Source organism: Melitaea cinxia, chromosome 3 (genome assembly GCF_905220565.1).
Source record: "Melitaea cinxia chromosome 3, ilMelCinx1.1, whole genome shotgun sequence".
NCBI lineage: Eukaryota > Metazoa > Arthropoda > Insecta > Lepidoptera > Nymphalidae > Melitaea > Melitaea cinxia.
The window spans coordinates 10535401-10553882 of record NC_059396.1 but is presented as its reverse complement, the minus strand read 5'-3'; the positions used below and the strand labels follow the sequence as shown (position 1 = coordinate 10553882).

General features: G+C 34.8%; 1 protein-coding gene and 1 long non-coding RNA gene across 2 annotated transcripts in view; both read right to left on the bottom strand.

Moving 5' to 3' along the window:
• Positions 1–18482, bottom strand: part of LOC123669786 (mucin-12) — a 50149-nt gene that overhangs the window by 25497 nt on the left and 6170 nt on the right. Inside the window, exon 2 of the mRNA XM_045603377.1 lies at positions 1959–2081. Within this exon, the coding sequence (XP_045459333.1) occupies positions 1959–2081 (123 nt within the window). The remainder of the gene's footprint in view (positions 1–1958; positions 2082–18482) is intronic.
• LOC123669451 lies at positions 2800–4733 on the bottom strand. Its single transcript, XR_006745756.1, has 2 exons — positions 3797–4733; positions 2800–3723 (listed from the first exon to the last, which is right to left on the bottom strand). It is a non-coding gene; the product is annotated as an uncharacterized LOC123669451 (long non-coding RNA).

Genomic DNA, 18482 nt, shown 5'->3' with positions numbered 1-18482 from the left:
AAAATTAAAACTAGAATAACTTTTGCTGAAGTGAAACCGGTTTTCATAAGTGTTTCCACAACATACTAAATACTTTAAATGTTTAGTTAATTTTTAACGAGCACTTAGTACTTTAGCTGTAAATTGTAATCAATATCAACAAACAGACAGATAATTCATACTGATAATTTTAATAATGACAGATTTTAATAGAGACAGACGTAATTATTATTTCAAGACAAGTATTAAGATGTTTGTCAAAAATGGATAAAAAACAGGTCTTCACAATTTAATTATACAAATGTATAGTAGTAGAACATTAAAGCGAGGTTTCTAAATTCATCAACCGTTAATTTTTAACGTGACATTTTCGAAATTGAACTGTTCGTCAGCAAAATAAATACTCTGAAACGGCTGGACCTGATGTAATAAGGAGTAACATAGACTACTTTTATTTTACAAATTTATTTATTTTGTAACTCTGCGACCTGAACAATAATTATTTTTAAATTCCACGAAAACGAAGTCGCGGGCACAGCTGCTAGTATGACAAATAAATCTAGGGTCCAGGAATTTTAATTGAGCTTCAATAATTCGGCGTTTTATCTACATTTATTTAAAGATGAAAAAAAGTAAAGAAAATTATCTCATTTTTTTTTTTGCTTTTGAAGGAATAATATGTTATTATTTTTAAGAAAAACATAAGCTTACAACAACATATTTTTTATAATTAGCTTTCACGAATATTTTTTATGATTATTATTTGTTACATTTTTTTAATTAAAAAGTTGTACCTATTAAATGTAAACAAAATTTTACACAACGTAAGTGAAGATCCCAAAATATATACCTATATTTGAAGCAACAAAACTCATAAAAATACTTTTATTCATTAGCAGCAACAAATAGATTTTATTTTAACTTGGCAACCCTAAACAATTACAAAGTTGTTTGTGGAAAATACTAAATAATAAAGATAGATTAATTGAAATGTAATAAAAATAAAATTCTTTATAAGGTTATCGCGTTATAAAAACAAGCTATTATTATTTTCTGAATATTAAAAAGAAGCACTAAATTTGTGTATTTACTTTAAGGTACATACACATCTGCCAACCCGCAGTGGAGAAGCGTGGTGGATTAAGCTCTGATGTTTCTCCTACATGGAAAAAAGCCTATCCCAACAGTGGGATGTTACAGACTGAATCGAAACAATTGCTAATTGGCCGGCCCACTTATGTCATAGAGCGTTATCAATAATTATATCACCCCCGCTACTCATTAGTACAGCTGCGACGAGGCAGAAATAATTCCGTTCCTTATCACTACGCGCGCAAAACTGACAGGAGAGTTTTAACTACCTGTAATTTAGTATAATTAAGTCATATTTGCATAAATAAAATAATAAATGAAGATACAACGATTTATACAAAATTTAAAAACAAGTGTGGTTTTTATGATTTGGATGTGATTGTGATATGGCACCAGAGACGACAAATATATATGAGAAAAATATACAAGGATGTAAAATAAAGTCCGCATTACCTTCTTTAACACTTTCTGTACTCTGTAGTTATCGTCAAATTATGTATAAGGTAATCAATATCAAAAAATTATCAATTTTAAATACAAGTACCATGCGCTGTCTTCAAGTTTTACTTACTTACATTTTTTTACATATAGGTACGTAGTTCATAATAATCATAGCATAGAAAAAAAAATAAGAATATTATCACAACGAATGGAATTTCATAATTGAACCGATAAAGAAACTGACGTAGAATATTTCTATAAATTTTTGCTACTTTTATAAGATAAAAATTAAAATTATTTTAAAAACAAAAAAATCTTAAAAAACTTTATACGTAAAATGAAAATTAACCAGGTATTAAATAATATCATTCATTATTTTAAACAAAATAAAAAAAACAAAAAGTTTTTAACAATCTCCAATAAATCTTTATATCGCTCATACGTACTGTTGAGATTGTGACTTATTGTCTGATGACTTTTTTCTTATCTTCTTACCCGGCGTTGTCACGCTCATCTTGCCCTGCATCCCCCTCCATGTGTCTCCCAGTTGGAGGTCACAGGATTCAATTCTACAGGAGCAGCAAACAAAATATACTATTATTATATCATAACTAATAAAATTTCCGTCCCTATCATTTTTCCACATCTGTATGGTATGTAGGTACGTATAGCTAACCACCTGTAAGGTAGTAAACATAATTGAATAAACAGTGTGTTTTCTAATTCTACTAGCCAGTTCCTTATCGTTGCACTCATATTAACCTTTCGTATGTTGAAACACCGGCTCCCGGTATAAACACATTTTCGCCGGAACTGTTGACATACCGGGAGCCGGTATGGGTAAGTGTGTTCTCATAATCGCTCTAAAGCACGTCATTGTATATACCCTATCCTTTCTAACACGTTACAAATGCATAAAGAAGAAACAGGCTGACTAGTGAAGCCAAAATCTCGCGCAGCTTTAGTGTAAAAAATTTAAACACGAGTCAGTCAAAACTCCGCCATCGCCTAGGTGACTACTTATTTTTTTTGTTGGTGAAAACTTGTGTTTTATCTTAAAGTGATTCGCTGAATATTAGAAAAAACGATGGAAGGGTAAGTAATTATTGATTATGTATACAAATTATATAATAGTTCTGTTAATTTTCACTAAAAATCGGTCTGTAACTATCAGCATGTTCAATGTCGAACACGTGACGACGATTTTATTGTCGTCATATTTCAACCAAAAATGGATGAAAAGGCAAGTTGATGTTAGATCTAAGACGTAAAAATAATTAGTTTTGATATATTTCATAGGTAGCATTATATTTCTTTCAAAAACATGAAATTTGTAATGAAAATGTAAAGTACATAGTCTCATACCGGGAGCCGGTTACGTCAACAGCATACGTTTGACAGTCATGTTTTTTGTGTTTCTGGGATGCTTCCTAAGTATGGATATGCCTCAGGAATGTTTTTGTATGCATTAAAATTTTAATTTATTTTTGCAATTTTTTTCATTATCGGTTTTTCTTTTGGTTTTTGTATTGAGCTATTTTTAAAGAAGCTTTACGAAAAAATATGTTTGCACTTTTTTATTTTTTGCATTATTTTCTTTTGCATTGTTTCTTTTTTCGGTGTTTGCATGAACTTTGATTTTTTCTGCTTTTTTAATATAAGAAGACAACGACGATCTCGGAAACGACGTGGAAGTGGAGCGACTACGCGCGGGGTTCGAGGTGGTGCGCAGGGTAGGGGCCGTGTCCGCACGCGCGGCGGTCGTGTTTGTGGTCTTGGTGCTGGTACTGCTGGTCTTGGTGCTCATAGGCCCTCAGTTTCTGACTCGTAATTGCTTCTTATTTTTACTAACAAAATGCTTATAAATATTATTAATAATGAATAAAGTATTTTAAACAATTAATTTATATTTCAGTGTAACTAGTGGATCGTTGCAGAGCTATAACGAGGTTCATGCTATGGAAAGGCCACTCCATGAAAGCAGGAGGAGGGAGCTGCAGTCAGTGAAGACAGTACCTGAAGGGTAAATTAATGTTAAATTATTATAGTTTATTCTATAGTAAGTGTTTCATTATTCTGGTATATGGTAATAAAATTAACACTTTTTTTTGTAGATACCAATCCTTATGGTCGTCCATACAAGAAATGGTGCTCCCCTCCCCCTCTACGAGTCAAGAGTCTCCGATGTGCTCGGCTCCACCGTCTCCGGCTCTGTAAGTATACTGTTATTTTTTAAATTTTCAAATGCAATTAGTTATCAACCGTAACAATTAACATGGAATACCTATATTTGCAGGTATGTTGAATGTGGTGGGAGCGGGCAGTCAACTCCCCGAATTACCACTGTAAAGAGACCCGCGTAAGTTTTCATTTTATTTTATTTGTTTCTAAAGTTTTATTTTATGAAACAAGAAAAAATATTTACATCTTTTTGTTGTTATAGAAATAATGACTCTACTGGAAAGGGCGAGGAGGTTCCGGCTTCGAGGCGGTGCTTGTAAGTTCAAAAATGAGCAAAATTATATTTTTAGTTATTACGATACTGGTACTGATTTTCTTATTTTCTAAGGATTCCTCCAGACGGGGCTTCATCTTCATCATCAGCCGTCAGGGCTCGTCCTTTGAGGGACGCGGAAATTGCCCGAATCTTGAATCATGGTAAGTGAATATTTTTCTTTCAGACCTATCTTTTAGTAGTATATATATATATATATATCTGTTTACATAGGTAAAACAGACTACAGTATATTATTATTATTTATACAGGCAGTGAAGAGGATGCTGACAGCGATGATGAAGATGAAGATGAAGATTTAGTTCAACCAGTGCATCTGCTGAGGAGAACTGAAAGACTTTTTATGTCTGAGGAAGACACTGAGGTGCCACCGATAAACGCTGCTATAGACTTTGAGTGGCCACCTCAACTTCCCTCCGGCCTGCAGCCCCAACCTAGCGCCCAGCCCGAGCCCGAACCCAACGCAGAGCCTGAACCCAGTGCCGACCCCGAAGCCAGCGCCGAGCCATACAATAAGTTTGATTTTAAGTGGAGAGGGTTTTCAGAATCTCAAATTCCTCCTGAATTGAGAAGGGAACCATTCTCCGAAATTAATTGTGGTCCCACAGTTCCATTGGCGAGCCCATATGAGGCATTTACTGCTATATGGGATCGCCAAATAATGGAACACATTTCAATGGAGACAAATAGATATGCTCAGCAAGAGGTAACGGCCATAATTCATCAGGGGCTACTTTTGCCAACCAGTCGTATCACGCGATGGCGGGATACGAATCCAGATGAGCTGTACGTGTATTTCGCAATACTCCTAGCGACTGGAATTATTGTGAAATCACGTGCAGACTCATACTGGAATACAGCCCAGGATTTATTATCTTCTCCTGGGTTTTCAGCAACGATGAGCTTTGACCGTTACTTCTTGCTTTCTAAATGTCTCCACTTCTGTAATAATGATGACTGCAACCCACACACAATGACGCGATCGGAGGCAAAGCTTTTTAAGGTGCGTCCTATTACAGATCATCTTAACCAGCGGTTCCAACAGTTATATATTTTATCACAAAATATTGCATTAGACGAAAGTCTGACACAGTGGAAGGGTTGGTTAGATATTAATCAATTCATCCGAAATAAAGCAGCCACAGTCGGAATCAAAACCTACGAGGTTTGTGAGTCTCAGACTGGCTATTTGTGGCGGTTTGAAGTGCACGTAGGGCATGACGAATCTCCACAAGATAGTCCTTTGTCTGGGGTTGTGCCGGCACTTGTGCTTAAACTTCTCAATGGTCTTGAGCACAAGGGCCACACGGTTTGGATGGATAACTTTTATAACTCTCCTGCGCTTGCGCGAGAGTTAAAGGTACGGGGTTTTGACTGTGTTGGCACTCTTCGCTTGAACCGTCAGTTTGTTCCCACTGAACTGACTAATCTGACCAAGGGAGCTTTGGCTGTAGGCCAAGTTTGTGGCTGCACTTCAGGCGATGTGGATCTGGTGGTATGGCGAGATAAGAACCTCGTTTCTCTTATCTCGACGTATCATGGGTTAACAACGGTGAAGTGTGGCGACGTACTAAAGCCCTCAATAGTACCCGATTACAATGTGTGCATGGGTGGTGTTGATCGCAAAGATCAAATGATTGCCATGTACCCAATAGAAAGGCGGCGGAATCGGGTGTGGTACAAAAAGTTTTTCAGACGTCTGTTAAATGTTAGTGTCCTGAATGCGTTCATACTCCTCCGCACACAGCGACCTCTTACCCACCGAAGGTTCCGTGAAACTTTGGTAAGGGAATTGGTCGCAAAACACAAGCCACTTTCACCCTCAGCAGGTACAGCTCGACCAGTGGGACATTTTCCGGCTCAGTATGACTTTCTGGCCGGAAAACAACACGAACGCCAGCGCAGATTTTGCGCTGTATGCAAAAAACGTACAACTGCATATTGCAGGCAGTGCAATGTTCCACTGTGCGTGTTCACCTGCTTTGAGCCACATCACACTTAACAGTAACACATCACACAAACAGTAGTATACCTATACGCACAGCTACTCAGGAACACACAGGAGTCTGAAACGCTTTATGCCGCCAGTTCAGTGGGAATTAGGAAGGTAAGTATATTTGTCCAAATCGTGAAACAGTAAGACAATTAAGGCTGTATATCGATGCCTAACAGCCAAAAAGGGATAAGCGACATTTTTTGAGAAATTGAGTTGTATACATAGTTAGAATCGTCGTTTTTTTCTGCGTCTAACTATGTATACAACTCAATTTCTCAAAAAATGTTGCTTATCCCTTTTTGGCTGTTAGGCATCGATATGTATATTTATGTATTTGTAAGTAATATTTTTACGTATTTATTTCTTTATTTACGTAGGTTTCATTTTCATTAAAAATATCTATCTATCTATGTATATTTATTATTATTAGCAATATTTTGGGTAAAATATATCATTGTAGTTCCCTCGGTTGCGTCATTCGTTTGGATTACAGTCATCATTATTTGAGAGTGCTGCCAACCCTTTTAATCTACAAGAAATATCAGTGCTGCTAACCCTTGTATTCTACAAGCAATATCCCACGAAATCAGGGACTATATTTGATCTTATCATTAGCTATGACTGCAATATTCATTTTTTGAATTAGCAAAAATTTATAAAAGTACTTATACTAAATGTGTAAATATCAACTACTCAAATGCAGTGGTAAATTTATCAAAAAACGTTAGATTTAGCGTTCAAAACATTCTGTTGGCAGCTCTCTGGTTAGTATTTTGGTATATTTATATTTATCATTTTTGGTGTTTTTAAAAAAACTGACCGTTACGTTACCGGAATGTGACCGGAATGCAATTTTTTTACCTATGCAATGTGTAACATATTAAAGTGCAAAGCTCATATACCCCAATTAGATAAAAATGTTTTGAATGTACATTAGTAAAAAAACAAACACTATACTCGTGAGAACCATACCTTGAAAATATGTTATACGAAAAGTCGTATCCATACTTTTTTACCCTCTCAGGTACCAAAATGAACCATTTTTTACTACTTTTATCAACTTACATCTTGAAATATTTCTTAGAACTGTATTGTTCTGTTGATTTGTTTTGATGCTTTAATCTATCTAAATATTAGAAAATGTCTAAAAGTTCCGTTAGTTGCAATATTTTTTCCAAAAACTACGTTTTTAAATGTATGTAATTTTTGACCCAAATTTTTGAGTTATTTTTGTTTAACTCTTACTCAAGATATATGTAATATAGTGCTGCGATACTTTTGTAATACATAGTTTATAAGCTTAAGTTTCTAATAAACAAATCATCTTAGTCCATATCGGCATAAGTCATTTAAAATTAGGTTGAAATATTATACCCACTTTTGAGGACTTGTTAAGTGGCAGTTCTTTGTGACTATATTAAGAACATGTGTTGTGTAAAAAATATGTATGGTGGCACTTGAAGTTTGAGTTGTATTTTATACCTAATGTGATAAGTTGTAAATAAAATATTTTATGAACTTCCAAATACTGTTGTAATTAAAATTATAACCGAAACTTATCTAAAAATATCATAGTACCCTATGTTGAAAGTTCTATGTTAGCTATAATTGAGTATTTATATAGAAATGGTTGAAAGTGAATAAAGATTATTCAATTTACAATAAGATTTTTAACTTGAATTGACTTGATTCCTACTAGATACGGAGAAAATCCAGTTACAGTAAAAGTCTATCTCAAAAATGGGCTGTCTGTTGACCATACCGGCTCCCGGTATAACAGATATGGCAAAATGGGCTAATGTCATTCAACATACTAAAGGTTAAGCGAATCAATCATAAGTTACATTGCACAGTTGACCACCTGCCCTAAATCCAACGTCCTTGTCGTCTGTAATACTAACAAAATAAGTAAATAAATCATAATTTAAAGAATCGTTGACTTTTTAAAATGCTATTCATCAAATGTAATGCAATCGATGAATAACAAAGACAGCACAGGAAATTTAGTTTATCGTTGTTGTATAACATACGTACGCACTCAGTGTTAACTAACCGTAATAATTTATTGTTCTATTTGCTATTATAGTGTTAATTTTAGGCATAATTTGTGTCTATCTGGTAAAGCCATAATCCCATCGAAACCTTTGCAAAATTTTTTGTGTATCAGACTACAATTAACTTTTTTCCTAACATGATCTGTATTTCATATTTATTTAAATATATTTCAATTAATAAAGAATATATTTTAATTATATATATTAAGATAAATGTTTATGAGAAAACTTCTCTAGATGAACTGCGACTATCAAATAATATGAACAGGACGAATAAGTAATCAATCAAGTATGTACATTTAAAATCATTAAAGAACAGCTATCAAGCAAAAGTTATGTTCTCGTCAAAGATATCCATACCGAATGCCAAGTACAGAATAGCTTAATGCGAAAGAGGGACAAAGATATTAAACGACGCCTACCGAGGAGCCCCACAACGCAACCTCACTGTGACGAGCGACCGCGCAACCTTGAAATAATAATGCTCGGAAACAACGCGCCATAAGAGTGGTCGAAAAATACAAATATTAAGTAATATGTAAAATAATAATTAAATATGAGTCAAAACAGCACTATCTGTTATTTTAATTACGCAAAATACTTATATTCAATCCTTGTAGTTTTGTCGATGGTAGGTTTGATCAAACACTTATCTCGACACTCGACATCGGCTGGACCGATTTTCTTGGTTTTTGATTTCTTGCATTAATTTGTCTCCGCCCCGAATAGCAGAATGACTATTAAAAACATTGGAAAATTGGCGAAAAAAAAAAAAAAAATACGGTAAACTCTCCTCTCAAATTAAAGAACGTATTTAAATAAAGGTTTCGAAACAACAAGATATCTCATAATTTGAATTATTAATTTATATACATACATATAGATTTCAGAAGTTTTACTTCAGTCGTGTGGTCTAAAGTACACTCGGTTTTTTTTTTGTGTGTAAGCCGCTTTCTTCCACATACTATTGATGCATTTTTAAAAGATAGAGCGAACAAGATAGGTATATATATATACATGACATTAATTATCATCATACATATAACCTATACATAGGCATTTTGGTTTTTCAATATGAATATATGTATCTATAGTAATATTATAAAGCTGAAGCGTTTGAATCTTCAAATTTTTCAATCAAATCTCAAGAGCTACTTATTGGTTCGAAATTGGAATTGAAAAATTCTTTTTGTGTTAGATAGTCCATTTTCCGAGGAAGGCTATAGGCTTTATAACAATTTAGTTCCTTTTTTGGTCAAACTAATTCGGGTGAATACGCAGGGCACATCTAGTATTATATATTTAATTGTTACAATTAAAACATGATATTTGAACTACATACCTATTGTACTAAATGTAAAATTGTAAAATTTGACGTCACACTAGGTAGGTCTCTCATAAATGTGACAACACATAAATGTGTCTGTGGCATGGACGGAATCAAAAAAGCTTGAAATTCGTGTGACGTAATTTATGAATGGGCCCTAAGTAACAGTGTCGGTCCCACAGTGTGAAAACTAAAAAAATCATATAAACGTAGTCTTACATAGTAATTAACCTAAATCTGAATAAAATATTTTTACAAACACTAGGTCGACATCAAAACCAAACATTTATTTGTTTAGAAAACTACCCAGCTTACACATATTTTTTTTTTATTTTATAATATAGCATATGTATACAAATAAATAAAATTGGAGTGTCTGTTTGTTAAAAAAAACCGCTTTTTACTAAATTTATATGGATGTATATGCCGTGTGGTCTCGGCCGAGTAGAATAGCACCACCCTCTTACTTCCCGTGGGGGGTCGTAAAAGGCGTTCGAAGGATAAACCTGACTCGAAATCATCAGGGTCCTGGAGAAGGAAAACTTCATTTGAAACCCGGAATGGAGTCTCCGTCAAGCATTCGTGGCATAGCTCTAAAATGCGAAAGACTCCTGCAGCCGAACTGGCTCCACATGTATCGACTCGTCGTCCTTGTGGGCCTAGCCAGTAAGGTCGAGAGGGTGGCGCAGAGCCTAGACAACTCTGCGTTTTTCTGAAGAGTGTCCTAGGCGACACAGTTTCTGTCTGACACTGTCTAAATCGTCTGCAATAGGCGGACTAAGAAAGGCCAAAAGAAAGAAAGAATGGATGTATACACGGTACATATACATAAGAAATAAATACAAAAACAACTCCTTGAAATTATTTAACTACTGCAAAGTACCAATACCAATACATACTAAAATAAAATATACATTATTAATAGAACAATATTTTAATTCAAATATTCAAATAAAAATGAGTCACTATAAACTAACAAGAAATATTACAAATCACACATTAAAAATACCTAGGCATAGTAATTTTTATGGAAAACGTACGCTTGAATATATTATTCCTTTCTTAATAAATAAACTGGTATCAAATTTAAAAAGAAAAATTCAAAAAAATAACTCTAAAAACATATTTAAAAATTTTTTTTAGACCAACTTAAAGAGAGAGATTGACATGACCGCATTTATTATTTTTATTATGATTATTACTATTTTTTAACCACTTAATGTTATTTTTTTTTCTTTCCAATTATATTCACATGTATAATCTATATTTGTATAGCTTTATATCATATTTTTATGTTAGTAAATAATAATTATCGTATGTACTTTAGTATTATTACTTTAGAAACACAGTGCACTGTTAAACTATTCATTGTTTTTGCTGCACTGTTTATCACATAAATTGTATCTTTTTTTCTTCTGTAAATAAATAAATATACAAAAATAACATTTTTTACAATTTTTGTCTGTCCGTCTGTCTGTTTGTTCCGGCTAATCTCTGAAACGGCTAGACCGATTTTGACGGGACTTTCACTGGCATATCTAAAGAGGTACAGTTTCTAAATTTGTTTGTTTGTAGGGGGTAATCTTCGCAAATACTGATCCGATCATGAAATTTATTTCACTAACAGAAAGCTACACTAGTCAGGAGTGATATAGGCTATTTTATTGTTATTGAACAAAAAAATCAGTGAAAAATAATAAAATATGTAAATCAAGTCGGAGAAATACGAGCGAGATTGGAAACTTTATTATACATTTGCATCACAAAAATAATTAACGCCAAACGAAGTGGGCACGAGTCGGCAAGTGAGCTGATATAATAAGGAGTAAGAGGCGTAAGAGCCCTTCCACACCACGTTTTTTTACGCTCTGACGACGCGCGTTTTTGATGCGCGTTTTCATCGCGTTTTGGCATTTTTTACACGTTTTTTGTCGCAAATGAAACACGATTTAAGCGAATCAAGTTGAACGCTATTGAAACGCGCTGTGCGCTTCGGTGATCTGGGGGCACGGTAGTGCCCCCGCCAAGACGAGCGAAAAAAAAAAAAAAAAAAAAAAAAACGATAAGCACTACCTATCTTTTCTCGAAGCGCTTCGTCGTTTTTTTGAACCCTCATAACTTGGGTTTGGATTATACCAGATAATCTGGGGGCACGGTAGTGCCCCCGCGAAGACGAGCGAAAAAAAAAAAAACGAAAAGCACTACCTATCTTTTCTCGAAGCGCTTCGTCGTTTTTTGAACCCTCATAACTTGGGTTTGGATTATACCAGATAAACAAAATTCTGGGGATCTGATATCAATAGAGGACTTATTAAACATATAAAGTTTCAATTGCATAGCTCTTATACTTTAGATTTTATTGATATCTAAAAAACCCCGATTTCGTCACTCACTGATGATCATCAAAATTCTTAGAGTACTTCCTGAAGTCCCAGAAAGCTGAAATTTGGTATGTAAGCTAGTATTAGTACGCAAACAACAAAAAAATTCTAAAACTTGGAACTTTTACCCCCCAACCCCTTAAACTAGGGGATGAAAGTTTGTATGAAACTTTCGCAAATTTTGATGCGAGGTCTGAAAATTGATATAGGGACTCCTTGTTATTAATAATAATAATAAAATACATAAAAAATAAAAAACTGTTATTAATTTATGTCGAAAATTTACATTTTGTAATTTTGGTATTTAAGTTTTGGTCCGGTCACCGTTTGCCTATCAGTTCAACATAAAATCAAAAATAGCGTGTATACGGAATATGGTGAAGATTGGATGATATTTATGGTAAAAATGTGTCGGAGGTAAAATGCAGCTATAACATTGTCATAAGCAACTTACAAAAAGAAGTGAAATCCCAGCAAAAACATTTTCATGAAAAATGTTGCCAAGACGAAATCATATGGCTCGCACTGACAAAAAGTTATCAGATCTCATGTAGAGCCAAGCTTATAACTCTACACGCCCTAACTCTACAAGCCCTAACTTCACAAGCTGGCTTGGCCGTTTCGTTACTACCGGCTGCCGATGTTGTAGATGACGACTTTCTTGTATCATTTATATATATATTCTCTTTTTATTTTTATTTGTATTATATGTATATCAATTATTCTTTTTCTTTTTATTTTTTCTTTAATAGAACTATTGTATAGCAGAAAAGTAATAAACAGTGAATAAAGTTTTCACCTTACGCCCACGTGACGGTAGCGAAACGGCCAAGTCACATATTTTGACTAAGGTGTAGAGTTTGTGAAGTTAGGGCTTGTAGAGTTAGGGCGTGTAGAGTTAGAATTAATTAATTTTCTAAATGTAGTTTTGTAATGACCACATAATCTTCGTTCATTTGTAAATGGGTGTACCCAATATGTACGCATTTTTCTTTTATCCTTTTTCTTACGTGTTCGTTTTATAAATAGTACGAAGGCTAGCGTAAATAGTGTAGTCTCGAGCGAAGTCATCGCGACACTGTGGTCAAAAGCGGCGCCGATCGATACAATGCGCGCTATACAAACGCGCTAGACGCGATACAAACGCGTGTCTTGGTTGCGTTCGAAAAACGTGGTCAATACAAACGCAAGGATCGTGCGTAAGATTAAAACGTGCCGGCTCCCTTGCGTTTGCTGAGCGTTCAAATTGCGTTTGTATCGATACAAACGAACGTAAAAAAAGACGTCGTGTAAAAAGGCTGTAACATAGGCTACTTTTTTTTAGAAATTTATTTATTTTGTAACTCTGCAAACTGAACAATATATATATTTTTTAATTCTACGCGGACAATCTCGCGGGCACAGCTAGTATATAATATATTTAATAAATCAGAGTATGTACCATTGCTATCTTTGGCTTTTTGCCATTTTATAGATAGTTCATTGTTCATCATCATCATTTCTGCCTATTGCAGTCCACAGCTGGACATAGGTCTCCACAAGTTCACGCCAAAAATGGTGTGAACTCATGTGTGTTGCCCATATTCACTACGCTGATCAGGCGGGTTGGTGCCCGCATGGCTGGCTTTGTCGTACCGAAGACGTTGCTGCCCTCTTCGGCCTGTGTATTCAAAGCCAGCAATTGGATGGTTATCCCGCCATCGATCTGCTTTATAAGTTCCAAAGTGGTAGTGGAACTGGTTTATCCCTTAGTCGCCTCTTACGACATCCACGGGAAAGAGGGGGTGGCTATATTCTTTACTTTTTGACTAGCCTCGGTTGTTTAGCAGCTAGCTTTTCCATCATGGTTTGAAGTTGCTGACAATAGACATCTGACGTAATCGTCTGGCCAGATATAAGAGAGCTGTAGTGAACGAAGCCGACACTAGTCCACCAAACGCTCACAAGTAACTTTTTTTCAGACAATTTTCGCTTGAGGCAGGATTTGGCTAGTTCGCCAGGGCCGAACCATGGCGATGAGTGATCCTGATTATCGTACATGATCCACTTTTCATCACATATAATAATTCGATTTAAAATTCCTTCATTATTGCCGGCTGAGTAATGTAACGCAGCAGTCTAAGCGCATTTGTCGGTTTGCTTCACTCAATTCATGAGGACCTTCCCAATTTGTTTCAAGTGGATTCAAACAGTTTTATCACTAGCACCGCAGCTTGCAGCAAACTCGGACGTGCTTTGTGATGGATCCGCTACCACAATAGCCTTTAATTCTTCATTATCAACTTCTCCAGTTCTACGGTTTCCGGCCGTCCACGGGATTTGTTTTATAGGTCGAAATTTCCAGAAAGAAAACGTTAGAACCAAAAACGCACTGTGTTTTCTTTTGCGACAACGCATCAATACACATCATTATCCCTTCGAGCCGTTTCTGCAGTACTATTGCCAAGGTGAAACTCGTACTCGTAAATAAAACGATATTTCAAGTTTTCCATTTTGTAAACTGAGTAACGCAAAGATGAAAAACAAAAGAGAAAAAAAGGAATGAATAACTGTTTCCGAAACACAAATGCAAATAAGCTGTATAAATTTTAATTTAGAATTCTTAACCAAAAAGGAAATATTTGAGATCAAAGTCGGCAGTACGACAAAACACCAATTTCATATGTAAGGACCTATTTTGTAACGTCTTGTTTGAATATCTCAAATTGTAATGGTAAAACAGTAAAAAAATTCTAATGCATATTTATAAATAATAACGATCTGAAGTATAGCATAGAATATTTCTTCTTTCTTTACGAATTTTTATATATATATATATATATATATATATATATATATATATATATATATATACGTGAAGCAAAAACTCTGTACCTTTCTTTATGAAAATTACGCGGACGAAGGAGTATGAAATTATTAGTAAAATCTTATACTATTAAACGAGCAATTCTTGTATATATATATATATAATCTGAATCTCGGAAACGGCTCCAACGATTTCCATAAAATTTAGTATATAGGAGGTTTCGGGGGAGATAAATCCATCTAACTAGGATTCATTTTTAGAAAATGACGTTTTATCCCTGTTTTTAGGGAGTGAAAAAATAGCTACAATATCGTTAGAATACGAAGGTAAATTTCGCAACTGTCATTAAAGTTGTAATAGCTCGGTGGGGAATCGGCCGGTCGGGATCAACCGAGGAGATCATGGTTCAAATCCCAATGTCCCTGATCAATTATTTTTTTCCTTTTTTTTAATTGTACTCGTTATTTTAAAAAAAATATTATTCATATTTTATAAATATGTAATTCGAATTTAAATATGAATTCCAAAAAACACGATTTACTAAAAATACCGAGCTAGGCTGGGTCACCCAGGTACTATATATTTATAAGTATAAACTTTCCCATATCAACTATAATTATGACACTATTTACACACAGATCAGATCTTGACACTGGCATGTCCATTTTATCCACTTAAAATCTGAAGTAGTTTTTGGAACGAAAGCCTTCCTAATGCCGTAAATTCTATGAGAAAGTAACTTACAGAAAATTATTTAAAATGGGTGATAATTATAATCAGTACCAATACAATTAATAAGAATTAATTATTATTAATTGCATTGGTGGTATGGTTGGTATCGATATTAATTCATTTTTAAAACTTTAAGTTAGTTTAGGTTCTCAGCCCTAAGAGACAGGCAGAGATAATCAGATATGTCTACTAAATTACTTACTAACTTGAAATCTATTCCGCAACTGTAAACATCAAGACATATTTTTATGCTATGGTTCGTCCAGTTCCACATCAGTTTTGCGACTGGTACTTTAATTACATTAATTCTACTCTTTTAGCGCAGAGTTGTTTTCGACTATGTTCATGGCCTGTGCGCCTTTAATATAACGACAAGACATTCGTAAGTTCTTGAAGCGTTTTTGGAGTTCCGCTGATGTTCGAAGTTTCGAACGAAAATAACTATTCTGTATAGTCGAATATTAATAAGCCTATTACTGCCTAAAATATTTGAACTTATATTTGATCTTTGAGACTCTTTGTTACAAATTCTTTGTACACTTTCCTGCCGCTTCTATTTTCCTTCGCCCTATCCTATACCCATAGGTTGTTTGGAAAAAATCTCTCTTAACGATAAGACCGCTTTTCTACATCTTTCTTTGTATGTATCGCTTTTTTTAAATTTTATTTATAGTGTAATATAAAAAGTATTTATTATTATCCTGGATATCACTCCTCCTATTTGATAAACAATATATACAATATAGTATAATAAATACTTAAAAAAATAATATAATAAATTTACATATACTTACACGACGCCGCGTTGGCGCAACAGTCACAGCTATGGATTGTGCCTGTTGCGCTGGCGGTTGCGGGTTCGATCCCCGCACATGACAAACATTTGTATTGGCCATACAGGTGTTTGCTGTGGTCTAAGTGTTTGTGCAGTCCTTGTGGGTCTCCCCACCGTGCCTTGGAGAGCACGTTAAGTCGTCGGTCCCGGTTGTTATCATGTACACCTGATGGCGATCATTACTCATGGTATATATCCGCCAACCCGCATTGGAGTAGCGTGGTGGATTAAGCTCTGATCCTTCTCCTACATGGGGAAAGAGGCCTATGCCCAGTAGTGGGATATTACAAGCTGAAGCGTACATACACTTACACTAGCTGGCCCCGCGAACTTCGTACCACATTTTTTTTGTGAATATAATAATTATTTATATCGAAATAAAATATAGTTTATCTTTCAATTTGGATCAAACTACACAGGTGTGTAAATTTAATTAAAATCGGTTAAGCAGTTTAGCCGACGCGGATAGCCATCGCGGACCAACAATGTGAGGCGCTATATATATATATATTAAAATATATAAATAATAATAATAATCTTTATTGCACACCATTAAAATAAACAACAAAATCTAATATATAAAATTCTCGTGTCACGGTGTTTGTAGTTAAACTCCTCCGAAACGGCTTGACCGATTCTCATAAAATTTTGTGTGCATATTGGGTAGGTCTGAGAATCGAACATCTATTTTTAATCCCCCTAAATGTTAAGGGTAGTCCACCCATATATTTTTTTAATTTTTAGATAAAATATTCATTCTTTATTTTATTATGATTTGGCGTTGAAAAATACATACAACCCTGAATTTTCACCCTTCTACCACCAACCCCTATTTTTAAATAGTGTTTAGCGGCAAGACAACGTTCACCGAGTCAGCTAGTAATAATATAAAATGAAAGATGTACAAAGGCGGTCTTATCGCTGAAAGAGCGATCTCTTCCAGACAACCTTTGGTATATAGCACACAAAACAGAAATTGCGGTTAGGAAGTGAACAAATAAATAATTGGTGTGCGTAGAATATATTGCAATAAAGTACACATAAATAATATATAATAATAAACCAACTATATACATAATACTTACATATATAAAATACTTATATCATACAAAGACGATAAAGGCGATCATAACGTGTTTAGTGATAAATAGTGTAGCTTAAGATATTTTTTGACGGAGAAGAGATTGAGCTTGTCTAATGGAAAAGGAAGAGGTAGAGTGTTCCAGAATTGGACAGATTTAACAGAGAAGGAATTAGAGTAATAAGAAGAAGTATGAGACGGAGTTTTAAGGCTTAAATTGGTGTCAGACCGAAGGGAACGATCATGGGTATCGCAAAGAAACTCAAAGCGTTTCTGGAGATAAGGTGTATCGGGATGAAACAACACGCAATAAAGCAGTAAGAGGATGTGAGTATTCCTGCGGAAGCGGATTGGGACCCACTTGAGTCGATTACGGAAATTGGAGACATGGTCATATTTACGAAGACCAAAATATGAACCGTATACAAAGAGTTTGTAGACGCTCAAGTTTATTGAATTGCTCTCTCTTAAGGTCCAGCAAGCAAGTAACAGGCATAGTCAAGAATTGGTAGGAGTGACTGTGCTAACACAATTTTGGCGGGTCAGTCAATTTTGCCTATTTTTTTTTTTTCATTTTGGCGGGTAATGGAAGGTAATATTGTAGCCGACGAAATGAATTGATTGCAGCAAACATCTTACGGCTTAACTCACTCAGCTGAGGTTCAGTCAGTTATCAAAAACCACACCGAGATTTTGTACCTTGTCACAGAAGTTAATAGCAGTTAAATATAAGCGGGTGGAGGATTACCCCCCCCTCCGCCCCGAGATAAAACAGTCGGGGGGTTAGGGCCGTGGGCTGTAAAACCAGCAGACAATCCTAGCCGAGCCAAATAACACCGCTTTTTGCATCCTGGCTGCGAGCGAACCGTTCCGGATCCCCAGTTGCCTCAGAGGCTAAACGGAATTATTGTTATTATTATTATGATCGCAGCACCTTTTCGCTCAAGGGTCAAAATATTTTACAATTTTTTTATTGTTAGTGTAGTGCGTCTCTACTAATGAGAGTCCAGACAGCTTGAATCTTGCCTATGTTGTAATTTCGTACAAAAATACGACATAGTCAAGATCAAAATCAATACCTTAAAATTGTAAATGTATAAAATTTAATTTCAAATACATATATTAATTTTATTCCAAAAACTTATCATTGTGGTTCTAATTTAATCAACTTCATAGTCGATTTATAAAAATTCGTCAAAATATACTATCTTATCTCTATGCAGACATGATCAAGCTAGAGATA